Raw genomic sequence first — 26859 nt, 5'->3', positions numbered from 1 at the left:
TGAATCATAAAACTTGTCAGGCAGAGATTCTCAAAGGATAGTTAGTGGCATTTTTATTGTCAGGCGGAAGTTAATTTCACTAATAAAGAGAAAAAATCATTTAAACTATTTTCCATCATGGCAGTCGAGATGAATCTTTGGGTAGAATCGGTTGCCAACTTCTTTAAGTACAAAAGAAGTGTTAAGGCACTTTCAGTGTTACTCGAGTCAATGAAGCCGATACGTTTGCACTTAGAAGTGGACTCGAAACAGTCTGGCCTATTAAAACTGTGTGTATTTTGAATAAAACTTTCGTACAAAAGACCATTAACTAATTACGACAAATTTTAATAGCCCAAATTTTTAGCAATGGTACTTGTCGAAAACAAAAGTCGGTTTCCAGTTATCAGCTGTACAAATAAGCAAAAATTGGCGTGGGATTCTATAATTGTACCATTAAATGTTATGACGTATTCGAATGAAGCTATCAATTATCCACACGATAATTATTTGTAATTTTTTTTTCATCTCGCATGTTCTGAAAAAATTTTAATACCCGTGAGAATTATGTGCGCAGATTGATGTAACCTGTTATTACTACGAAAAATGTGCCAGATCAGAAACACAGGCTGGTCAGATCTCTATATAGACAAAAATACAGTTGATGTTATGAAACGCGAACAAACACAGCTTTTCTCTGAACACACTTTTAATCACCGCTTACATCGCAATACAACTCTGATTGATGTATTTGCGAGAATGCAAAACAGTTCGGCTTACAAGTTTTGAAAGGGCGAACAAAGACATGTAACTTACAAACTTAACTTTCTAGGGTAGAGTAAGATTCAACCATAGGGTAGGGGTTAGTTTCTAAAGAAACTGCGGTGCTTCGTCGGTGGGGAGTGGAAATGAATGTTTGGCTTTAACAACAGAGTTGATATCTAAAGGTAATTTGGCCATCGTGAAGAGATTCGAGTGCTGACTGTGGTTTCTAGAGTTACTGCACCCTTCGTCAGGATTCGTCGTGACGAAGGGCTAACGGTCGAAACTTCAGCACCCGAATCTCTAAAGGATGGTCAGATTACCTTTATAAAACCAAACATAAGGGTTAATCATAGTCCGAAGTCCAGTCTCTCAGGTTTGTTTACAGCGACGGGCTCTTACATGAATCTATGTTCCTTCAAAACTTCATGCACATTAACTATTGTATATTTCAACGTTAGGAGTTTCTCAATAACTTGATTGTTACTCTTGGAAAGCCCCATCGGGGACGCGGGAAGAGTGCGTATGAATCTATAGATTACAAGAACTCCATTACATATGCATTAGCATAAGATATATTTAACTGAGGTATGTAATCAATTTACGATTTAACATCAATTGAAATTCTTGTTTTTGTATTTTGTTATATATGTATACTGTATATCCTTTTTAGTTATAAGACTTTCTAACTCGCATAAAAACGCAAAGTAAAGACACTACATTTTATATTACTTCATCAAATACTTTCTTTGATGTCAGTTTTATTTAAATATTACATTGCAATTAATTCAATGGTTTGGTCCACTGATGTTAGTTATACAAGTTGAAGCGATTTGGCAGTTTTATAGGCATTCTTCACGTCTTTTACTTTTCGCACAGGCATGCTGATTACTGAATACAAAAAGCCATTTAGCTTTAACAAAAATGTTAATTTTCACCAGTGGGAGACCGTGGATATCTGAGTACACCAAGTGTTTTTAGCGTTTAGTGTTACATCCGATTTCATCGATTCAAAAACTGCAGGCCCTACAAGAGAATCTGATGTTTACTGCTTACTGCTGGTCTATCAATACATTTCTTAGGCTAGCAAGCTCAAGGTTGAATATACTGTATTAGTCTCTCTTAAACAATAGATTCCTTTATTGGCCGCAACGGGGTGACGCCTAGAATGAATTCCATAGAGCCAGCAACCTCTTTGACTTCCTGTAGCAACCCTGTGACTTCATCATCTTCCTTTGCCTCGTACAGCTCGTCTATAGAGAGCACAGACAGGGAGACATTGCCAGAGTCTGCAAATGTGACTAAATTATTTTCATCATCGTTCTCGTCGGGCATTTCATCAATTTCTTCAAGAGACTCCAGTGATGCAATTGGACAAACTGTCGTAATGCCTCTCCCCTTCTCGACTTCATTAGAAAATAATCTATCGATTTCCGTTGCTTCTTTGCATTCCTTTTTATTCCACCTTTTGTTTTTCCGTTTCATTTTAGAGTTTATATCTTTAAATGGCCTTTTCAGTAATGACGCAAACCGTTTTCCCAAAATCTTCAGATTCCTGCTCAGGTAAACTGCTATAAATGATCCCAAATCAGCGTTGGTGAAGTCGTTCTCTGGCAATTCTACAACCTCTGTGTAAGACTCGTTCAAAATGGCAATAAACGTATTTATCAAGATCATCATCATTGTAAACATGTAAGAAAACACAAACAAAGGACCCAATAACCCGTCCGTTGATTTTAACTTATAGAAAAACATGTTTCCTCCTAAGAGCATCTGTAACAATGCACGCAACGAGTCGAAAAAAGAGGAATATGGATCCAAAGTCGAACCAAACAGGAGAAACGCCATCTGAGTGTAGGCTAAGACTGCTGCTACAAAAACGAAGAAAAATGAAATGAGCGGATTGGCCGCTCTTGCGAGTGTTCCCATCATCTGACAAACATGGCGGTTGAACCGTATGAGGCGAAGGAACTTCATGGTTACTATGAATATGAGAAATGATAACACATAAATCTCAACGCTTGACCAGAGGACAATGTAATCAGCACTTGACGTCTCAAAGGGGTTGTTCCTAACCCTCTTCACGAATAAACTCGTGTATTTAGCTTTCAAGAAAAACATGACAACGGCACACACAGCTGTAACGATTTGAACGAGCTCCATCCAATTCCAAAAACCAGTAAAGTACTTCTTTCGTTGGCGATAAATCTTGGAAACCTCATTCACAACGAGAATTAAAATGATAACCATAAATAGCAGTTGACAGACCTCGTAAAACTTTTGAAAGTTGTTGCTCGATGACTTGTACAAAGTCAGTGTTTTAACGCTTCTTGAAAAGGCCACCCCACCGGTCGGGAATCGCTCATAAAGGCATTTTGCTACACTGAATAACGAGCTTGAAGGATTAAACACCGTATATTCTATAAAAACAGCCACCGAGAACTCATCGATCCAGTTGTTTGCCTCTAGCTTGTTCAATACGTTTAAGGCAGACTTTACATTGTATCCCAAATCAGCCACAAACCCTCCTCCATCGTACGTGCTATAAACGCCTTGAAACGATAATGTCTGTAGCTCCGAAGACGAACGATATCTCCAGGGTTTGGGACACATCTTCTCCAGTTCAAAGACTGATTGAAACACGCTCATATTTGTGACTGGAATCCACTTTGGCAAATTAAAGGAAGTTTTGTATTCGTGTTTTGAAGAATAGAGAGGAACACACCTGCTGAACTTTTCTCCCAGTTGAGATACTTTCTCGAATACTTGACAGTTGTTAACTGCAAAAAAAAAGAAAAAGTGATTATTTATTGCCCACTTTTGTGATTGAAACAAAACATGGCAAGCGATATCTTACACCCAGCACTTGTGACAGTCATACTGTTTGTACGTATTCTTTGCAATGATCACAATAGACCAAGGTACCAGTATCCACCAATATTTTTTCAAAGTATATTATATTTGAGAATGATGTATTAATCGGTAAATGACACGGGCATATTCTGAAAAAAAATCCAAGTGCTCCTATCAGGAATCGAACCTAAGACCTTCCGATTACTAGTTCGGATGCTCTACCACTGAGCATATGCGCAATGGAAATAATGTGATAGAATATGTTAAGCCTGGTGAATAAATGAGAATGATGTATTAATCAGAAAATGACACAGGCATACTCGGAAATTTGCAGATGACTTACGAAGAGGGGTGGGGTGGTGAAATTTGAGGAGGAGGAGGAGGGTATGCGAAGAAAATAAATTGAGGAAAAGAAAAAGAAAAAAGAGGAGCCTGATGGTCCGACGGGTTTTCTAACAATCACCACGACGTGAACGAAAAAACTCTCTTAATTAGATGTGAAGTGTAATCCAACATTTCTTTTCCTTTATTCTCTGAGAGTTGGAGATGGGGTTGACATTAGAGAAAAATGACATTCTGAGAACACCGAGTACATTTCACTGTATAGACAAATTCTACCACCACCATCACCTATCCCTTCTCACCTTCCTATAAAAAGGGAACGTTCCCGAAGGGATCAATCTCATGGTCTCTGATGGACAAACACATTAAATCACGACATTTTCTCAGTGAAATATGAAAAAAAAACCGCGATGATGTTTTCTTTTTCGTCGCGCTATATAAATGTAATGGTACTTTGGTGTAACATCTTTTGAAGCTTACCTGATTTCACTCTAATTTGTCGGAGGCGAGGCATGCCAACCATAAACAGTTCTCTGTTGCCCACGAATCCTTCTTCGTAGTCAAAAATCCAGCCATTGTACCACCTGGTATCATACAGGGCTGGCAAAAGGCGACCCCTCGTCCATTTCCAAAATGAGGAGGAAATGTTTCTTTGCTTGAATAAAGAAAACACCAGTCAGGATCTAAGTTTATAAGGCCAGTACATCACCCCAATGAAGCGTGGATATAGCAATGAGGTGGTGCAACCCCTATTCTGCAGTTATAACCCACGACTGTTTATAGCAAATGAAAAGCAGTTTACGACCAATAAGAGGCGCAATTCAATCAAATATGCATGCCAGCCATATGGAGTTTTTCAGCTGTGTAAGTCATGGGAGAGCGTCTGCTTTTCGCAGGCTAATATTCAACAACATGAATGTTATTGACAAAAGAGAAACTAATTAACATAAACATTTTAATTATTAAGTTTGATAACTTCATGTCATATATCAGACACGAGGAAGAGTGTTTCATCAGATATCCAAACACTGAGAAGTAGGTTGAAAAAACGAGGCGCAGCCGATTTTTTTTAAACGACTTAAACTTTTTAAACAGATTACTTCAGCAACCACGATTTAATATTCGTCTTCAACTTCAATTCCTTTGCATAGTAAACTTGAGTTAGCTTAAACAAATTTCACATCTCCACACCTTCCAATATTGAGTTAAAAGAACAACAGTATGTTTTCCCAACTTTGTCAGATCAAGTTTCATGAAGTTTTTTCATGAATATTTTTGCGATCTTATAAATGCAAAACAATAGCAATAATGATATGAATGATTTGAACCTGACAAAAGACCAATAACATCTCGCCTTTTTGACCAATCAAGTGAACAACAAGAGACAATTATACCATCTACTGACGTTCCACAATTTACTTGACTCTAAAGATGAAACGTCAGTCAATGTCACCTCAAATAGTCCTGCTTACGACTACACTCACCCGGATTATCATAATTTACGTACTTATTAAAAGCAATTATCATCAGCTGATATAACAAGAAACTCTTAATCTTAAGCTCACCTTAAAGTCTTTAAAGGCGTCTTCCATCGAGTTTGTCAGCATATAACGCGTAGATCCTCGATTTGCATAACAAACGATCATCAACAGTAACACGAAAATCAAGAAAATTGTGACTTCAGCAAAAACCTTGTACATGTCTTGAACTTTAGCCCTGAAGTCCCTTGCTTTCTCAAGTTCGTCGCCCTCTGGTGGTCCAGTGACTGTCTGACTAGACTGATCCTCCTTTTTAAAAGACATACCGTAAACTTTTTCACGTTCTGGTGGCTTCTTGATAATGAGTGACAGCAAAGAAGCTAGGAAAATGACTTTGATTGGCTGAGAGACAAAGACATCCTGGATAAATGACACCGTAATTGACGTAAGCCATTGGTTCGATGTTTCCTTACCCCACATCATGCTGTAGAATACTGTGAAGGCTGCAGCAGTTAGCGATGTCAAAATACACAATGCCCAGCCGATGTAAATAAAGAAGTGCGGCAGGCACCCCGGTGCTTTCTCTTCAGTTTCTTCTACACTTACTTTGTACACGTTCTCCTGTGATTTTTGCTTGGCGTTTCTGAAGATCATCACCACCAACACGTTAATCGGAATTGCGATCAGGCTGCTCTGGATACCGATTTTAATTTGAGTCCAGCTCAGTTTCAAAGGCCCGACTTGAAATGAGTCTTGTGGTGCTGCACCGAAGTTGTAAAACATGCAGTTGGTTACCATGGCAGTGAACAAGACTGATAGACAACACGATAACCGCTGGCACCGAGTGAATGACACATGAGGTGGCCTGGTAAACACAGAAAGCCACAAATGCCCATCACCCAGGCTTCTCGCGGTTCTAAACACAAACAAATTCTTAAACTTCGCAAGCTCCTTCTTTCCCGCAGCATTGATTTCAAACTCGATTTTCCCAGAGCCTTTCTCAAGTGCAAGCCACCGGTTGGCAATGAAGTGTCCAATGTTTCCGGTGCTACAATCTTCTGTCTCAACTTGTTGTAAGAACCAAGCTGGACTTTCGCCACTGTTGTCATGCCAGATACGTATCTTGAACAGCCGGCCAAGTGAGTAGGGTAATGAAAGGATAAAGCTATTCACGCTACCACGAGCGAATAATATCCTTCGGGAGCTTGAATCTGACAGTGAGATTGGACCACTGCAGGCATCCTCACCGTATAACGTAATTCCCACATGCGCTGTTGTTCCTTGATTTTTCCACATTCCACTCTGCACGTGCAATTTGTAGACGCACCCAGTCGAGTGATCATTATCACTTAAGTACACATTTCCTACCACCTGGTGAGAATTAAGCAAACACCTGAATCAATCGAGCCTCTTTGATAACTCTGTTCTTACAATATTAACTGGTTTCATCAGTGCAAAGTCCTGGGGGAAAAGCATGAACACTGCTGTCGTAAACTGTATTATAACTAAACGTCGGGTTACAAGGCAGATTTCCTCATGGAGTTTAGGCAACTGTCCTATTTAAAATTAGCCCCAATTCCCAGGATGTGACTCTTCACATCCAGGGTGAGATTATCCCCAGAACAGGGTTGAAAACCCAAACGATTTTATCTGAAGCTGTTTTAATGACTTTAGTTCAATGTGGTAACTTAACCTAGCATCGCCATAGATTGCATGATAATAATCGATGGCACACAGCTGGACAACGTTGATACTTTCAAAAAACATGGCAGCACCATCTCAGTCCAGCGATGAATCCCTTGTCTGTACAAGATCTTGCAGCATAGGCTGTTATGGCTGCGAACCGGGTCCCTGTACCGTAGCCACACTAACCCTTCACACATGCTCCTTTACAGAGCCAGTTCTACAAGCATGGAAGTAATGATACACCAAGCGCAGCTTCGTTAGACCGGCCATGTCATCCCGTATGATGAAACCAGGTTATCAAGGCAGCTATGTGCTCTGGACATCTGGTTTCTGGTATATGTAGCCAAGGTCATTCAACTTCTTCCTTCCTCGACTTCTGACAGACTTCAAACTACAATAAACCTAGGCAAGATTACTAGTACAGTCATGAAAAATTCTCTCAACATTAAAGCTGCTTTGTTACCTATTGGTAAACACTAATTACATGCTCTCTTGCTTAATAAGGTAGCAATATTAAAACCAATTTTTCACCTTCAGTTCATCAAGCTTGTCCACTCTTCGTGCGAGAACCAGTCCCAAGACGTATACACCAAATATAGAGCATACGGTCGCTAGCACGACGAAGTTTCCAGTTTCCCCCAGTTTGCCAAACTGTTCCCAGACTTTGTCAAAATCGATTGGATTTGGCGCTACAAAGAAATCCCCACCAAATGCAGAGAGGTGTGTACAGAGACAGTGCAGACTTCCAGATCTCGTTTTAGGTCCGATCTAAAATCACAAAATAGTAAGTAGAAACATTTCACTTTCATATGCAGCTCTGTCTCAGCTAGAACTACTTGAATTTCTCATTAGTATAGAGAGAAAAGTTTAAACTTGTTTCAGGTAAATTCAATAGCAACTTGTAGCGATAAGAAGTTTTGAGCTGCTCTATAGGGGCACAATTTGATTTTACGAAATGCCCTTCGCTCTTCTACTTTGTAAGTCTTACTTTGTAATATCCAAGTTACCGTTCTGTATTTTTTCTTAGTGCGCAAGCGGGCAGAACTATGTAAATCATGCAATCTGATTGGTTCCGTCAGCGGGCGAAATTTTTCGATCTTGTCCACGAACCCGGGCGGATTTGCTGTGTGATTTATGTCCTCTGTATTGAGTACGGCAGAGGCCGCCGACCGAGGGCCGTACTCAAGACCTCAGGTACAGTTTTTCCCAATACAGACCTCCCATATCCTTCGATTTCGCCTTTATAAAGTACGCTGGCCTTTTACTTTCAAGGCCACAGTCTTCTGGATTATGTTTGTTGTGCCACGCAAGAGAAACGTTACAGCAGACCGAAGTGACGCGCCTCAATAATATCAAGAGACTAATTTGCCATCTGAGCGCTAGTTGACCCTGTCCATCGATATACCGGTGATAATCAAGTGACCCAGGATAGTAAAGAGCAATTTAGAAAACTTACCGAGCAACCTTCATTAGTCCATGACTGCTTCTTCTCAGACCAATACAGACAGCTCGTCACCGTTACAGACATGGTGTAGTTCACGTCAGTACTTTCGTCATACTGCGGAATAACGATTATCGGTGTGGGGGGAGGGGTGGTTGGGGGATCTTTTACGCCAATGCAAGACCTCTTTTGTCTGCCTCCGTGCCCTCCACACGATCGAGCAACCCGCCTACTTGTTTGTGGGCTCTTGTCTGCTGCAAACATAATCCCAATATAGTGAAGTCCTGTTTTGCCGGTGATGTCACTGGACATCGTGACCTCGTAAGGGTTATTACTGCAGTTGTGGTACCCAGTGCTGTTGGAGTGCGCGGAACAAGACGAGTAATCCGGAACTCTTGTTCTATACTGGTATTCACTTGATGTTGGCTTCTTTTGCGCTCTGACAAAAATTTCCAAGAGCTCACCCTGTTCAGGCTTAATCTCAAAGAAGATGATGGTATTCGCCGACGGAATATTGATTCGGTGATATCGTAGGTTGTTAGAGCCGTTACTTGGTTTTGCAAAATAATTTTCCTCGGATGCGTTTCCGCCCTTTTCGCGTTGTCGAGTCACAGGTATGAATAATTCCACAGGATCCTTGAGGTTGGAGACTTCAAGAGCAGTTCCATCCTCTTTCTTTAAACTAAAATCCACCACTGACGACTGGATACCTTTGGCACTCTCATCCCAAGTGTACGGGTTCTCCTTAAAAGACGTCATCTGTCATTAAAAATTCAAGAGTGGCATTCATTATGTCTTCATTATGTCTTCTTGTGGGGAGCAGGGATGGCGCAGTGGTGAGAGCACTCGCCTCCCACCAATGTGGCCCGGGTTCGATTCCCGGACTCGGCGTCATATGTGGGTTGAGTTTGTTGTTGGTTCTCGTCCTTACTCCGAGAGGTTTTTCCCCGGGTACTCCGGTTTTCCCCTCTCCTCAAAAACCAACACTTCTAAATTCCAATTCAATTGAAAAGTTTCCCCAATTAGTGCTCTGTGCTAAATACATTGACACTTAAATAAAGTGATTTTTTTTTTTATTTTTTTTCCGATTCCTAGTATCTGAGCACAGTTAGGCGCACAGACTTTGGTACCAGTTTCACACATAACTTATCCATGACGATTTACTAATGCAAATACAACTGAAAACTAACGATAAAAAAACATGTTTCGGTGTCATGATGACGCCATTGTCAATTTTTATCTGCAGTTGTTACCTGTCAGTTTACATTACTTATGCCGCAATCTACCGGATGGGTAACCAAATCGCAAAGAAAATTACCGTTACGGGGCATTCTTGCTTTTCTGATTGACACAGGTTAGGGATGCCAAATACAACCGTAAAAGATTTGGATAAAAGTGAAATACCAATTGAACAACATTACAATATGTCTCACAAAATCCAAAAAACAGAGCTGCTAAATTCTTAAGTCCTTAATCTCAGAATTAAACTTTTTTCTGATTATAAGCCCTTCAGGAATAAGGCCACTGAACGTTCAGATTGGCTTTATGGCGAAAGTTAGACACATTACCCTTACAATGAGCACTAAAACGTTTTTGCATGTTTTTTTTTTTTTTTTAGCTCAAAGTACTGCCTTCAAATCGAAAGCAACTAAGAAATCCACAAACATGGTTTTAAATATCAGCTTGAGTTCGTACCTGAGCGTCCACAGATGACAGCTTTGTAGAGTCAGGTCCGAAGAGGGTCTCTGCAGATGGTAATGTGACTCTTTCTTTTCTTCCTCCTAACGTCTTTCCGGACATTTTGACTGGCGTCTGTCGATCAATCGTCACTGACAACTTATCTGTAGCAAATACGCTTGGTTTCTCACCAAGTACCTTGGTTGCCAGGAGACTGGTTCCTAGTTGGTTAATAAGATGAAGCGTCTTCTTGGCGATTTGTTTGTTCTGTGCGAGAAACAAGTTAAAACATTTGAGAACTTCTGGAAGTGACCTTGCTAGATGTTGTCAATAAAGCTGTTAATCCTCACTCGCTATCAGCCCAAGACTTCGTTCAAATGTGGTCTTACCTGCTTTCTCTCTACCTCGACGTCTCCATCCAGTGCCTCGTCCTTTCTATCGGTTGTTTCTGCATCTTTTCCTGCTCGAGGAGCGGAAGTGCTGAGCGTATTAGACATTCCTTGAAGGAGGCTCCCTCCGACGTCCTGAACCAACTCAACATCCATTCCCTCGCTTCTGACTTGAGAGCTTATGAAGTCAGTCATGTTGTCTAAAAGACCGACTACATCTTTCTAAAATTAACAGGAAATTAAAAACACCATGATATTTAAGCTTTAGTGTAGTTAGTAGCCCTGACTTCAAAATACTAAATAGGGTACGTTCGATTTGGTTTTACTTCGAATTAGAAGGAGAAATGAACAAACCGATCGCATAAATCCTTATTTAACAATGTAACTTTCCAATACTGCTCTGAAGACGAAAAAACATGATTGTTGTAGAAGATATGTCACACCTGGGATGACACTGCGATGTCTTCATTTCCTTTGGTTGCCATGACAACAACCGCTGACAACTGAGTGACCTGTTGTAAGCTTTGGACCTCCACAGTGGCTATCTGCTCCAGTATGGTTTTCTTCAACTGAACAAAGCATGAAATAAGTCAGTGAATTTAATATTTACCAGTACTTTGCTTATCCTGAGTTATTTATCAGTGTTCACGATAAAATGGATACAGTAGCAGGTTCGAAACCTCTTTTGTCAATCCCTAGAGAATAAACTTTGCCCTACATTGTAGTGTTTTCAACAGTGTGAACGAGGATTTGGGGTGATCCTTATTTTTACCATCTACCTAAATTTAATTTTTGTTTTCAACACTAGAATGATATCCAGAGCCTAGTGGCAATTTTTCGAAACATAATTAACTCTTTCAAACTTAGGGGTTGTTTTTACACTTAAATCAGCATTAGTGATAATCGGCCAAGAGGTCATGGGTTCAAATCCAGTCGAGGTTTTGCACTTTATTCCTGGCAACTCAAATTTCTTTTCTGAAGGACAACAAGCCTGGATGAATTCAAGACAGTGCTGATCACACTGACACCACACTTAAGTTGGACATGCTCTACATTGCTTCGCTCTACTTCCGGGTGTACCGGCAAAGCGTCTCGGGTTATAGCTGCTCAAGGGAAACTGCTTGGTTTGCATGTGGTGACATAGCAACCCAAGGGACTCTGACAAAATAAAACTTAAAATAAGATAACAATAAACACACCTCTCGCTTGTTGTTAGTGTCTACATCAGCTTCCTCTACAGCGGTTAGGATAGAATACGCCATTTGCGCCGCTTGGTCGACTTTTCCTCCGTTGACAAGTTGGCTAAGCTGGCTGTCCCCTTCTGATGCAGACGATTTTATAACTTGAGAAATGTCGTGTGCAGGTATCTGCTTCACCTACAAGGCACAACGCTAATTATAATATAATATAATATAATATGATATGATATGATATGATATGATATGATATGATATGATATGATATGATATGATATGATATGATATGATATGATATGATATGATATGATATGATATAATATAATATAATATGCAATTTTAATTCCTGTCACTGATTTTTCACAGTGATTCAGGAGGGCTTAGAAAATAGGAAAAAGAACGGACAGGACCTCAATCAGGCAAAACACAGAGAACTAGCAAACCTCTGCCCAGCTAACATAAGACTTATTGAGATATAATTACCTGCACTAGAAATTGCTGTACAATAGAGGCACCCAGTGAGTCCGATATTCGAACCTCAACTGTTATGTTCCCAAGAGGCAGTCGGGCGATGGCACTTGAAGGAGGTCCATTGTTAATCACCAAAATTCCTGAACCAGTCTGATATCTGAACAACAACAAAATAATTTTACTACCGACAGTGGCTCGATATCGATTGGTTTTGGGGGATCTGAGGCTAGTCGTAAGCCTCGAATTAAATGACTCAAATTGGGAGGACATTGTTTTAAGCGCTTTTATGGAAAGTTATATAGGGGATGGTAGACTAGAATCCTCTCTCCAACCATCCGGGTGGAGTATCAATTCTTCTAGTCAAGCCTCGTTCCGAAAGCTGTCCTTGGTGCGAACCAGAATGCCACGTCGCCAGAAACCGATAGGTAACATACAGTGGCGGAAGGGGGAGACATTTGACCATTTGTGTCACATGTTACGACAAAGTGGAGTCAGGAAGCGACTGAGTGAGTGATAGTGTATTTGTTTGAGACAATGTTGGAACAGGTTCACCATAAATAGCATCAGTATAACTGACCTGAATTCATAATTTAATGGGAGATCATCGTCCGTCCACCCTGAGCAACTGATATTAAATTCCGTAGTAAGAACAATCCCTTCACTTGGAGTCACAGAGCACCCACTTCGCCCATCTGAAACATGAGGAGGAGAGTTGGTTACGAACGCCATTTCCTCCGCGATCGTAAATCCATTATCAAGTGTCACAACCGCTCGAATCTTATATTCACTCCTTTCCTGCAAAATCTGTTTGTCGCTCGGTATAACCAAATTTGGACTGTCAATATCCGTCAGTATGTTCTCCTCAAAGTTTGGTACCTCTGCCCAGTCCCTGTCTCCAGAGGTTTTTTGATGAAATAGTACCCAGTTGTATTTGTAGATTTTGTGGCAGAACAGGCCTGAACACGAGGTTTTTAAGGTGAACCGCTGGTTAGCGCTTACTTTGGAACCACAGTTTGAGGTGCACCTGCGAAATGAATATATAATTTTGAAATGCTAGAACCAACACTAAAAGGCAAATACTAGCTTGCAATGGAAGATCGCACAGAGGGACGATTTTTAAATGATGTTATTCCATATAAGATCCATGACAAGCATATCCACATTGGAACTTGAAAATGGTCTACAAACGCAGAAAGGTTACAAGCATTCCTCTATTAGACTATCATACATACATACTTTATTCAAGATGCAGATATTACAGGACACGTACAAAGAGGGCACGAGAATTAAGAGGTTAACCCTACGTAACAATTCAAACATTCAGGTGTATCGCAGGAATAACAAGCCGAACAAGTAAAAGAAAGTATAATGACGCCGAGCAAAGTTTCACAATTTTGCAATTTCCATCGTACTGTATTTAATACCTTTATTGGACACGTTCATAGCAGAAAAATAAACAAATGAAAACATAGATCAATAAATTGATTGACAGATTCATAGATAAAATAAAAAATAACAAGAGATACAAAAATACGTGAACGAGACCAACTGGGTCATTGCGAACGGGACGCAAGACCCATGCGAGGCGCAACTTCTTGAAAAACTGAAAAATACATCAACTACGGTAAAACAGCAAAAACAGCACCAAGAAACAAACAAACAAAATTAAGAGGGGTGGCATGGACAAACTCTAGAGAGAAACCAAGTGCACGCCATGTCTACGTCATAAGTATTAAGGAGAATGGAATAGGGAGAATTTAGAATTAACAAAAATTGAGAAACAAAACAATGATTTCTTCCCCACTCACCCAATAGTGAAAACAAAAGGTTCGTTAACTCTAAGCTTGTGAGTCGTTTGTGCGGTTCTATCTCCCTTCTGAATAACAAGCTGGAAGACGTAACTCCTGTTTCCTTTTAAGTTCTGTAAATTAAGAAGAAGTTCTAGCGATCCCGGACGTTCTTCCACTGCCCTTGGCAGTTCCTCGTGGTCATCGCTTTCTTCTTTGCAAAACCAATTTATGGACATTCCCTTTGTTTTCATTGGCTTTCTATCGGGATCGTAACTTTCAGAAGCGTCCAGCGTAACAAAGGTGTAATTTCCTCTAACCACGCTAGAAGGGCCGATGATTCTTGGTACAAGCGGTGGTAAAACAAGACGGAGGTATCCATAACCGTATGACTTTACTTCCAATTTGTCTTGTGCACTGGTTTTGAAAAGACATCGAATGTAAAGGTAGCCAGTCCCACGGAACAGTCTCGGAAAAAGCAGTTTTGGTTTGGTTGGCTTCCAAGCACCTCCATATTTAATTACAGGGTCACACATCCCAGTGCCTTCGTCACATCTGCATACCTCCCAGTAAAGTTTGTAATCACTAGGAGTGTTGCAGTTGTCTCGCAATGTTGCTCGAAGAAAAAACAGTTTATTGGTGTAAACAACAGCAGCCTCATCCAAGGATTTTTTCAGTTCCGTCGCGACTGTGGGGACGTCGCACATACAATCAACTAAAAGGGATAAAAGGTTGCGTTTAGCTGAAACATCCTTGTAAATTTTCACCCCTTAAATTATCTTAGAAATATTCTAGTCCATGTCTTCAGCTTGAAACTGAATGAGATAGCAAAGCTGGTTAGCCATGGGTTCTCTTGGTTAAAAGGCCATCGTACAATTCTCATAAGCCTCACTCCAATAGTCAATAAATTCAGTTATATTAATATAAAACATATGCTAGATAGAAAAATGGCCGCCCAAAGAGGAACTATAAAACTTGTGGCGTTAGGCTTTAATAGTTAAAACGAGCCTATAGGGTTACAGTTCTCACGCGGTAAACGACGTGCTATGAGCCCACGATATTCTTTACTTACAGCGGTCCTCTGTATTGAGATATTCGTCCAAAACAGTGGAATCTCCATTCTGAATGCTTTTTTTAAGTTGTTCGGCTACATCATTCTTCTTTGACTGTATGCAATAAATCTTGATCTCTGCGGCCATAATCAGCTTGGACGCAAACATCTGTGGACTAAACACATAAACAAAATGACCTGTCGGCTATAGACAGATGTGCGAATCTAATCTGTAGCTGGTGATCAGTGAATCTGCAGCAATCTGTTTTTTTTTTGTTTGTTTGTTTGTTTGTTTGTTTGTTTTTTTAGTGGATTCGAACTAGGAAAAATATTGCTACCCACTGTAGAACCAAAATAAAACAATTAACAATTCTCCACCAGGGTCCCAAGACCTGGAATTCGTTACCTATGACCTTATCAGTTCGCCTAATATTGCCACTTTCAAGCGATCTTTCAAGCAGTATCTCAACATTCAAAGAGCTGAATGAATAAACTCGTCCACTAAATCCATGCTTTAACTTGAGAACATGTGATGAATGACGAGGAAACCTAAATAAATACTCTTTTCTAGTTTCTTTAGCCTTCGTTGCCTATTTAATTTTATGATCTTCGTACTTCTTCTGTATTATTCCTCGCTGTAACTTGTCCTTGGCAATCAAAATGAACTTCGTCGTACCCATTCTGTGATCAGTGCTTTATTATCGTAGGGTTACACGTCGGTACACCGATGACTCTCACTTCTTCGACCATCAAGTCTTACTTTTACATCTAACAAATTGACTGGTGTTTTCATGTGTCTTTCATCCTGTTGATGATAAACTGCGTCAAATCATTTTCAAATTCTTAATTTACCTAAATGTGCGCAAGTCAGCATAAAGAAATCCAGGAACTAGACCCATTAAGTCCGTCACCTGGATAAGAAAAGATAAAACGTCTCAAATGTATCATTAAACGAATGAATCAAACATTCCATATAATATTAACAAATCAACGGCAGTTTTCTATGGTCTATTTAACAATTAGACGGCGAGCTTGAGGTTGCTATCGGCTGATAGTTGGCGAGGGGCGAAGCCCCGAGCCAACTATCAAAGGCGATAGAAACCGAGAGCGAGCCGTCTAATTGTTTTAACATACCTCAGTGATCGATCTATGAAGCAAAAGAATATTTTTATTTCATAAATTTTGATATATTTGTGCAATGATGCATGCTAAATCGCGCGTGCGCTGACAAACTGCCGTCTATCGATCGACAGACGGCACCTGTGTAGCCAATCAGATTGCGCGTTACGCGATAGTCGGTCACTGAGGTATGCTAAACACCATATGTTCAAAGCTCAAGTGGTTTCACTACCAAGTTTTGTACATTTTAAATCGTCATTTTATGGTATAAAAGAGCATAGAGCATAGAAATTGCCGTCGATTTGTTCTTTACAATAACATGGATAAAGTACGAGCTGAATTAGCTTTCTTTTCCGTTGAGAAACCCCGCGCGGGAAATATGACGTCTGCACTCTTATAGGGAATTTTGACAGTTATTGTAAAAACCCTCTTGATTTCTTCTTGTCTAGCCCTAGACAAACAACGTTAACGAACAAGTCTCGCTGACAGCAAATACAGTATAAATTAATTTTTAAACCAGCGGGAACTCTGTGCAAGCCGTATGACGTCACTGGGTGTTATGGAATAAGAGAAAATCAAAAGGAGACGAGACACCTGGTACTTAGAGTGCTGTCAGGATTGGTCCAGCTGTCGGGATTGGTAAAATAGAAACACCGTAGCTGACGCTTTGTAAATAGAGAGCTGAAATTTGAAAAGTGATGAACTGAAGTTATATAAATCTTATTCCAAAATGAAGAATATTTGACATTATTTTGTTTGCATTTAAATTAGCCTTTCTTGCCTCGTTCAAGGTTAATTTTGTTTTATTTTTTGAGCTTAAGAACAAGAAAAGGAGTAAGGAGATGTGATTTAAAGCCGTCTCTTTTGCGGGTTATCAAGCATGGTCTGGGGATGTATCGTTACATTTGTACCTCAACAATAATTTCTTTTTCCAAAGCCAAATAAGCTTCACTCCTGTTGTCAGCATACGCCAATGTGAAACGAGAGTTCGATATGGTAATCCAAGCCACAAAATGGAACTCTGTGGAAAAAACAATGTTATTAGTTGATTTGAATTCTTTTTGGTTTGTTTGTTGATTATTTGTTGTTGTTCTTGTCGTTTTTGCATTGGTTTCTTGCAAAAAATCAGGCCTCTTAATAATTACAACAGATATTTATCAACTTATAAACTTGACAAGTTGGTAAGAAGATGACACTGCAAACTGGGCTGCATATTTTTTCAATCAGTTAATATTTGGTTTTATCAACTAAGTTGATAAGATAATTTGGCCACCGTAAAGAGATTCCAGTGCTGACGTTTCGATCGATTCGTCCTAGCAAGGACCTAACGTACGAAACCGGTCAGCACTCTAATCTCTTAACGATGGACAGATTGGTTTATCAATTCAGTTCATGAAACCAAATATATGTTTCTACTCCCACATCGACGAAGCAGTTTCTCTAGAACTGAACTAACCCCTTTATTCATAAAATAGCATGCCATGTTCACCAAACTGACCATAACATGGGTTTCTTACAATGTCAGAATTATTGGAAACGAGGCAAAAAGGCTAGCGACTTTTTTCATATTAAAAGGTAGGAGTACGGGAAATAACTATGAGGCAAGCATACTAGGTGAGTTTTTTTAATGCATGTTAGGGACTTTTGAGAACTACAAGAAAAACAGCTGAAGGCCATTTTTAAATTAACAATGATTAATACCAACCTGGCTTGCATCCATAAAGTTCCATTCGCAAAGCACAGTTGTTATTCCAAGCTGTTGGATAAACCATCACTTCCCTGGTCACCACAGGAAAAGGTAATTCACGGTATTGAATAGAACTTGTGTCAAAATTGCCAATAAACGTCTGCAAAAGGAGAGAAAGAATGACAATGAGTGCAGGAAGAAGAACTAGTAATGGTCAGCAAAGGACATCATCGTCTAGTTTCTCCTTACTGACAATCTGAATTGCCATGTCGACTGTGAGAGAAAAAATACTCAGCTATGTTAAAGTGCCTATGAAGCGAAAATTGTTTTTGTGTAGTTATAAAATTAACATATACGATTCCGAAGTTTAAGAGTACTGGGGTAAAACTTGTAGATTTTACAAACGCTCAAAGTTGAGCTATTTTGCTTTCAAAAATGGTCAGAGGACTGGGTCGAGTTTTATGCTGTATTCCAAGTTGTGACGTCGCGTTGGTGCCAAAAGGGTGTTTACTTTCATTCCGTTCTGGCCGCCGAAAAGGATTGTAGAAAGAGAAAAGCATGTCTAGCGATTCGGTGAACGATCAATTCTGGCAACTCTCTTTGTTACGGACGCCAGCAACGCAATATAGCCCTCGCTGTCGCTTATTTTTCTTCTCTTCCGCCATGATGAATTGCAATTCTTGTCACCTGGCATTGTGGCGGCGCGATTCAAATGCCATTTTTGAAGGCAAAATAGCCCAACTTTGAGCGCTCACAAAATCGGCAATTTTTACCCCAGCAATCTCAAACTTTGAAATCCCGTGTTTGAAAGGGTAAATTTTATAACCACCTAAAGACAATTTTCGCTTCATAGGCACTTTAAGGTGGCCGAATACAGTTTTTTAGTGTACAGGTGTTAGAAGACGTTATTTGGAAACTATGTACTTCTGGGCGCCCAAATTTGGTATGGTGTAAGACTAACTAAGAAAGAATGGATTTTTGTACGTCTTGTCGAGCTAAGTACCATTTCCATGGCAACGCAGCGAACTATTAAACGTCCATATATTGTAGGTTTCCTTTATTTTTAGAAAATGTACTCATTAGATTTTTTCCATTTTTTGTATCCAGATAAACACACAAAACACTGACACAGTTGCACTATTTTCATGTAATTTTAACAAACAGATCTCCTGTAAATATTGATTTTGCATTTTAATGTTTTGTGAAGATATCCTCTGTTAGATTTAGGTTTCTCTTTGTAGGCGAGTTACGCTTTTAGGGAACTATTTTCATGCCAAATTTTACGAAATTCTAATGAGCAGTTCCTTAGAAAACAGTTCATTTGCACGAAAACAACCAGTCGCAATTTTTTGGTCAAATGCGCATGCGTGGCTTTAATTGGGTTTCATGGCAAAGTTGAAAAGCATGCAAAAGGTCTCGGTGAATTACTTTTTTGCTCGGAAAGAAAAGAAAAAGAGTCCAGAAACAGGAAACTTAGTTATTTAGGATCAAAACTTACCTTTATTATCCATTTCATGTGAAATTGAGGGATCACTTTATCGACCGCCGTATTTACGTACCACAACCCTAGCGCGCGCTTAATAGCATCACTAACAGAATCTGTAAAGCGCGCGCAAACTGTGTTCAGCCACCTTAAGTCATGTTAATATCTCTTATCATATATGATCGAAAAAGTGTGCCAAGACCTGGTCTGGTCTAATCACTAGTTAATTTTAAAATCAAGGCAATAAAAATAGTAAATAAAAGTAGACCAGAATATAAAAGCTTTTCAATTAAGCAAATTGTTCTGTTAAAAAAATCAATGGCAGTCAACAAAATTATTAACTTAGCACTAACCATTGCCGTTTCACCATCTGCTTCGGTGAGAAGAGCAAGTTCGTTTCCTTTCTGGTAAAACACCATGTACACAGATACCCACTCTGCCGCGGTCGAATTACCATAACCTTGCGTAGCAATACCTGTTATCACCGTTCTCTCGTCCAGATTAACCTTAACCCAAAGAAAAGTTCCCTGAGGTTCATAATTAGCTCTATAACCCGGTGGCCAGCTTGTTAGGTTCAGTCTCGCACGGTGAGCTCCAAATGTTCCGAAGTCGTTGTCGTAAGCACTCTCCGCGGACATTTGATTATCTCGAATTCTGTTATCCGAAATACCCAGACTTTTGCTGCATTTATCTGCGGTGAAGAAAGTTCAGTTTTTAGCTTTATTCGCCCAATTCCAAACTATTTTTATTACTAGAATGGTAAATACCTTACTATTGCATACAGGTAAATAAAAAACAAAGCCCAGTTTCAGCTAACCAAGAATTAGTATAAGTTTTGAATTTTGGCTTAGACTACCTGCAATGATGTGGATTCCTGTGAACTCGTTTTGGCTACATTTAAAGAGTAGCTGCTGTCGACGTGTAGCTTAAAATTAGTGGTGGAAACACCACTCTTCAACGAGAGAAACAGATACTTTGCTTGACTTTCAATCCTAGGTTAGCTTTAACCGATTTTTCATTAACCGGAGAGAGGAGCATTATGTTTCTTTGTCCCTTCTTGCACATTAATGTCTATAAGGAGTTTTCAAGAACATCATTACTTTGTAAATTGATAAAGCCGGTGCTTAAATTTAGAACACTAGAACTAGAACATTAGAAATATTTTTGGATGTTTATTGTGTTAAGAAGGAAAACCAATCAGATACAAGAGGCAAAAAAACACAACTCTAACGGTAATTATTTTTGTAGTTTTTTCGGCTTGTGATACGACTTTCTTTCTGATTGGTCACAGAACCACGTACATTTCAGAAATAATTCTTAGTGTTGTGGTTTTCTCAGGTTGACATTTTACGTATATTGATACACGTCTTTCATTCTTTTCTTGTTTTCTTTACATTTATTACCTCGTTCATTTTAGTTGGATTTTTGTGAAATTTTTCGTAAAATATTATAGCAGAATAACCATGCAATAAAGTTTTTTTTGGTTTATTTTAGGGAGGAATTTCAATGCACGGCTCCCCCTAAAAAAATCATGCCTCTAAAAATCTTTAAGAGTTACATATGTGTGTGAGTCGACAATAAAACCTCACGCTGTTTAATGTGGACCAAACCTACTTGAGCCTGTCATGAGTAAATGAAAGCTGCTCGACAAAACATTTTCACGCTAATACTGTTTTTATGGAGTACAAAGCTGTGACTATTCAGATATTTCCAGTACTTTCCTGTAATGTCGTTTATTGGGCGGCGGCACAAGATGCTCCTTACTTTTGAATCTGTGCCAATAAATCTGATAATAAGACCACTTGAATAAACAGAACGTATCCTATATTGCCGATTCATTATTACACGGCACAAAGTGTTTCAGTCTAAATTCCGGGTCTGAAATGTCACTGACATTTATGAACGTCGACCAATACATCCAGATGAGCTAACGACTCTGATCAAGAAAAACCATTCAAGAGGGCTTGGAAAAGACAGGAATAATAGATTGTAACCTTGACCGAACCAATGTTACTTGTTATTTTAGTGTTAAGATCCTCCAGAGAGATCTTGGAGAAAAAACATCGTTAGAACCAATAAATAATACATTTTTAGTTGTGTTGGGAAGCATATTGAAGAAACATTTTGAGAATAAGAGTGACTGACCAAAAAACACTCGAAATTTGACAGGTATAAAATGTCCCAAATGTTGTCGAAGAAGAACCGAAATTTTTTCTCTAAGTTTCTTCTGTCCAAAAGGAAAACGTTCGAATAATTTTTGAAGTTGAAATATTGAGCAGTAATCAGTAATCCCTGTAGCGCAGGTTATTATGCAGCACGAGGTGGTTCTAACTGTCTGTATTTAAATCGGGTTGTGGATAAATTCTAAATTGTTAAACCTGAAAGCGGCCGATGAGTCAGCACTTCTTTTAATGCTGTTTAACCAAAGCGACAGTGCTTTCCTGGAAAGTTGCGCAGTCATGCTGATTTCAATCATGCCTGTGTGGATGAAATCCTACAGTACGACAGTTCAAATTAATAATATTGTATACCGTCCTCTTCGACTTCGCTTTCATATAGACTGTTTGTTTTTTAGTAAGTTTACCTAATTTAATTTTGAGAATATTCTTGCATATTGTTTGAAGATGTACTTGAGAAAAGATTGAACAGTCTCTCTCTGGCCGCCGGAGCAATCAATAAGACAAATTAGAGAAAAAAAATAGTTTCCCCTCGTTTTACCCAACGCATGTTAAAAGTAAGACATTTTTATTGCGAAAGCAACTTGTAACGAAAAGTGTACGAATGATCGCAATTGCATGGAAAAACACCAGTTGCGTCTTTAAAAAGAATCCAGGCTGATAACACAACCAGAATAAGTTTGTTTTTAATGTTAAAAATCATTCCTCTTATTGAAAAATTGTGTTTTGGTAAAGCATGTGACGTTTGTCAATGACACAAATAATAAGTATGCAAATTCATTTCTTTTAAAAATAAATTAGCAATTCGTTCAAAATAATGTGGCTCATTCAAAATTGTATTAGAGAAGACGATCCTTTAAAAAACGCCTAAATTCAAAACCTCGATTCTTCTGCACCCGTCAAGCCAAAAGAATCGAATGTTTCTTTTATCTGTACTATACTCCGCACTACTCGTGAAGTAAAGACAGATTAATTTTAGAAGAATGCTCGCAATAATCTACGGTAATTGCATGATGTTAAAACTACGCAGTCAAAACTAAATTTGCGTCCAAGAAACCTGCACGATACGGACGAAATATGATAAGAGAAACAAATACGATAAAATATCTTCCGCTGATTTTATACTTCTATTTCAGTTAAGGTTCGTATTGCTGCTTAACAGTCAAATGTTTTAACACGAATTTTTATAAATGATATTCATCACACTTCGAACCTCCCGCTGAAGCTATGAAATACAGTTCCCAATTTTCCCCAAATTGAAATAACCATCATAAGTTCTTATTATTAATGGAAATTAGATAGAGGATGGAGGACATTTAAGCTTTTTCTTTTACTGTCTCAAATTAGAAATCTCCTAATCTATGATAACGGTAAGAGTGATCAGAGCATAAGATATTATTATTTATTTATTTATTTGTTTGTTTGCTGTACATTGGATGAGCATCTTCCTGAAAAAAGCCATGAGCATTGGTAGCCTTGCATTCTTAGACATGGCAAATTTAACCAAAATATTATTAGTTTCTTCAATCTTACACCGAAGAATTGCGTGTTTTGCAGTTCTATCTTGCCTTGAGCATAAATTTGCCATAATGAGTATCATCATGACATTGCGTGGCGAAAGTAAAAAAAATTTCAATTTAATTTCGAAAGGATAATAAGAAAAAAAGATTATCGAATACTCGACAAGCCCAACAGAACAGCAGCTCCAAGACTTTTATTTGAATGGTCACCAATTAGGAAACGATCAGATGACATTAAGGTTTTTCTAGGTTAACGTCAAAGAGGGCGGCTGAACAAGAAATGAATGCCACCCAACTTAAGTGCTAAAATCACGAGATCAGCGGGACGAACGTATGTCCGTTCAGCTGCAGATTTTAATGAATTGTATTCGTTTGTTATCTACTGTCTGGATATTTACCAAATCAATTATATGGCGCTAAGTACATTCTTGATATTTGAAACAAGTCCTAGTGACAAAATTGTGAGTGAACTATCGAATATGATTTATTGATAATTCAAAGAAATGCCTTCTCGATACACTAAAGCCGTGCATCAGCAGTCTACTTGAGGTACACTGTTCAACGACAATAACGAAAAGTACTCCAGGAAGGAAGGATCAATCATTTTCTGTTGGGCCATTGCTGCTTTTAAAACAAGGGGACAATTGTGACTAGTCTGTATACATGTACCATGTTTATGTCTTAAGTGATTTACAAACACCGCGCAAGATACGAATCCTACTTCTATTTATATAACTGTTGTGATACTAACCTGGACAAAAGCATCCTCCATAAGGAACAGTTATCAATAGCACAGAGAGGAGCCACTTCAAAGCCGCACAGTTTCGCGTTCTTTTCGCCATGGTGTGTCGTCTGATATGAACATTCGCCCAGAATGTTAAATACAAAATTCGGTATCTGCTCAGTGGGGGGTCAATACCCGCGATATCTCCTTGGGTGTCAAGTTTTGATAACCCTGAAACAGCGGAGTGTTAGTCGATGATATGCTACTAAAATTAAAATTTTAAATAAGGTTAAGCCACATGACTAGCTAAGTTGTAGGCTGGGATAATATGGCATTGATAAGTCAAGCGGTTCTTTTGTTCGAATTCAACAAAAGGCATAGAAAACCCAAAAAATTAGAATATTTGATCGCCAGAAAAAGACTAGCAAGCGCGTATCTACGCAAGTTCATCCATCTGATTTTTGTTAGAGTAATAACTCAAATTTTTATTGCACGGGACAGCTTGAATCTTTGAATAAGTTACCGAGGTGACTGGTTAAATTGTTACGAATTTGTTTGAATTCCGCTATCTCAAATTGTGAATGAATTAAAAGTTGCTATGTTACCCGAATTGTTTAAACACTGGAATATAGAAAATACTCATCCATGCTCATCATCAAAACAGTACAAATATATTTTATTACATTCAACGATTAATGTTTTAACAAAATTTTAAAGGAAAATTTCGAGTGAGGTAAACGAATGATCGTCGCAATCTTTTATACTTCCTGTCATAGACGTTGGCCATCTTATGAATTGCAATGTTTCTATTTTCCTTCATAAAAGCTTTTTCTAGAATTTTTGTAAAATTACCACGTGGAAGAAATGCGAGACAAAAAGCCATTACCGCTTGCTACCTTGCTAACATTTTCTGAGGTCGCGCTTGAAAATTTTAATATGATGGGATTCCAAATCTAAGCCTTGATCGTAGAACAGTGGATGCTTTGGTTTTACACTATTGAAACAGCAATCAATAAATTGCCACAACGCAGTGATATTATAATTGTTTCCCCGACTGTATAAACAAATTTTTGCCGATATGTTGATGTATATTCTAACTCAAATTCAGCACTTACCAGTTAGGTATGCCGTATGTGCTTGCTGTCTGTTGATGTGACGGAATAGACCTAATTCGCTCTATATGCAAATTGCCCATTACAGAGTACGTGATATTCTCAGGAAAATCGACCCTTTGTCTTTTTGGAAGTAAAAAATGCATGCCAGCGTGAATATGACCAATTAAGAGACTACTTCCTTGAGTATCGTCACATGATCTGTAATCTGCATTCAAGTTGTGAAATGATTGGTTATAAAACCACTTGCAGTCCCCGGCTTCTCGAGCCGTTCTGAGAAAGCGACATTTGCATTCTTTACTACCCCTCCCTAAGGACAAATTTTGTCAAGCATCAAGATTTTGGGTGCCACGTGACCAGCCGTAACAAGCGTTGTTTTCGAGAAAGGAAAAGAGAGGACCGCGCAAGAAACGAATCTTACTTCTATTTATATAACTGTTGTAATTACTAACCTGGACAAAAGCATCCTCCATAAGGAACAGTTATCAATAGCACAGAGAGGAGCCACTTTAAAGCCGCACAATGTCGCGTTCTTTTTCCATTGGTGTGTCGTCTGATATGAACATTCGTCCAGAGCGTTAACGACAAAATTTCGGTATCTGCTCAGTGGGGGGGGTCAATACCCGTCAAGTTTTGATAACCTTGAAGCAGCGGAGTGTCGGTCGATGATATCCTACTAAAATTAAAATTTTGAAAAAGGTTAAACCACATGACTACCTAAGTTGCAGGCTGGGATAATATTGAGTGACATTGATAACTCAAGCGGTTCTTTTGTTCGAATTCGACAAAAGGCAGAGAAGACCTAAATAAACAAATAATATTTGATCTCCAGAGAAAATAGTAGCAAGTGTGTATACACGCAATTTCATCCACATTGTGTCAGGGTAATAACTCAAATTTTTATTGCAAGGGACAACTTGGATCATTGTATAAGTTACCGAGATAACTGGTTATTATTATTATTATTATTATTATAATTATTATTATTATTATTATTATTATTATTATTATTATTATTATTATTACGAATTTGTTTGAATTCCGCTATTTCAAATTATGAATGAGTCGAAAGTTGCCATGTGGCCGATGAATTCTTTAACGCTGGAATATAGAAAATACCCATCCATCTACAACAATCATGTAAAATGATCTATTTGAACGATTTTAAACTTAAATTAGGACAAATATGCTTTATTATATTCAACGATTAACGTTTTGACAAAATTATAAAGGAATATTTCGAAAGAGGGGCACAAGCAATTTTGTTTACAGTGAATAATCCTAGCAATCATTAATAGTTCTGTCATCGGCAATAGGAAATCAAATAATAGAGTGACGTTGGTCATCTTCTAGATTTACAATGTTCCGGTTTCACTTCTTAAAAGCTTTTTCTAGAATTTATTAACAACTTGAAAAAATGCGAAACAAAAAGCCATTACCGCTTGCTAACCTGATGGACTTCAAATCTAAGCCTTGGCTGAAGAACGGCGGATGATTTGGTTTTACACTAGAGAAACAGCAATGAATAAATTGCCACAACGCAGTGATATTACAATTGCTCCCCAATTGTACGAACAAATTTTTGCCCGATACGTTGGGGAACACAAATTCAGCTCTTACCAGCTACTGATGTATGCCGTACGCATACCTGCCTGTTTGTTGATGCGAAGCCGGAATTGTTATTAATAATAGGACCGAATCCTACGACATCTTAATTCCAATGGTAAACAGACAGCCTGAACTAACAACTTGACTTTCAGATCTGACTTATTTGGATTCACTCCGAAACATCATCACTTGAATTTCTTTACGGTGGCCAATTTACCTTAAGTTATTAACTCTGTTTACAAAACCAAACATTCATTTCTATTCCCCACCGACGCAGTATCTCAGTTTCCTTAGAAACTAACCCCTTATAATTTACA

At 38.7% G+C, this 26859-nt stretch overlaps 1 protein-coding gene across 1 annotated transcript in view; it reads right to left on the bottom strand.

Moving 5' to 3' along the window:
- Window positions 1-1685: 1685 nt before the first annotated feature.
- Window positions 1686-26859, bottom strand: part of LOC146478784 (polycystin-1-like protein 2) — a 29543-nt gene continuing 4369 nt past the window's right edge. Inside the window, exons 3-21 of the mRNA XM_085112424.1 lie at window positions 25387-25610; window positions 23850-24087; window positions 19755-20092; window positions 17937-18078; window positions 17143-17252; window positions 15965-16023; window positions 15134-15288; window positions 14083-14776; window positions 12852-13298; window positions 12287-12431; window positions 11807-11983; window positions 11051-11176; window positions 10608-10829; window positions 10237-10485; window positions 8557-9300; window positions 7632-7868; window positions 5502-6785; window positions 4417-4591; window positions 1686-3521 (exon numbers count right to left, since the gene is read on the bottom strand). Coding sequence (XP_084968550.1) covers window positions 1864-3521; window positions 4417-4591; window positions 5502-6785; window positions 7632-7868; window positions 8557-9300; window positions 10237-10485; window positions 10608-10829; window positions 11051-11176; window positions 11807-11983; window positions 12287-12431; window positions 12852-13298; window positions 14083-14776; window positions 15134-15288; window positions 15965-16023; window positions 17143-17252; window positions 17937-18078; window positions 19755-20092; window positions 23850-23940 — 7053 coding nt within the window. The 5' untranslated portion in view covers window positions 23941-24087; window positions 25387-25610 and the 3' untranslated portion in view covers window positions 1686-1863. The remainder of the gene's footprint in view (window positions 3522-4416; window positions 4592-5501; window positions 6786-7631; window positions 7869-8556; window positions 9301-10236; window positions 10486-10607; window positions 10830-11050; window positions 11177-11806; window positions 11984-12286; window positions 12432-12851; window positions 13299-14082; window positions 14777-15133; window positions 15289-15964; window positions 16024-17142; window positions 17253-17936; window positions 18079-19754; window positions 20093-23849; window positions 24088-25386; window positions 25611-26859) is intronic.

This window comes from Pavona decussata, unplaced genomic scaffold (assembly GCF_977016875.1).
Source record: "Pavona decussata unplaced genomic scaffold, jaPavDecu1.1 SCAFFOLD_64, whole genome shotgun sequence".
In the NCBI taxonomy this organism is placed as follows: domain Eukaryota; kingdom Metazoa; phylum Cnidaria; class Anthozoa; order Scleractinia; family Agariciidae; genus Pavona; species Pavona decussata.
This window is presented reverse-complemented; position numbering and strand designations above follow the sequence as displayed.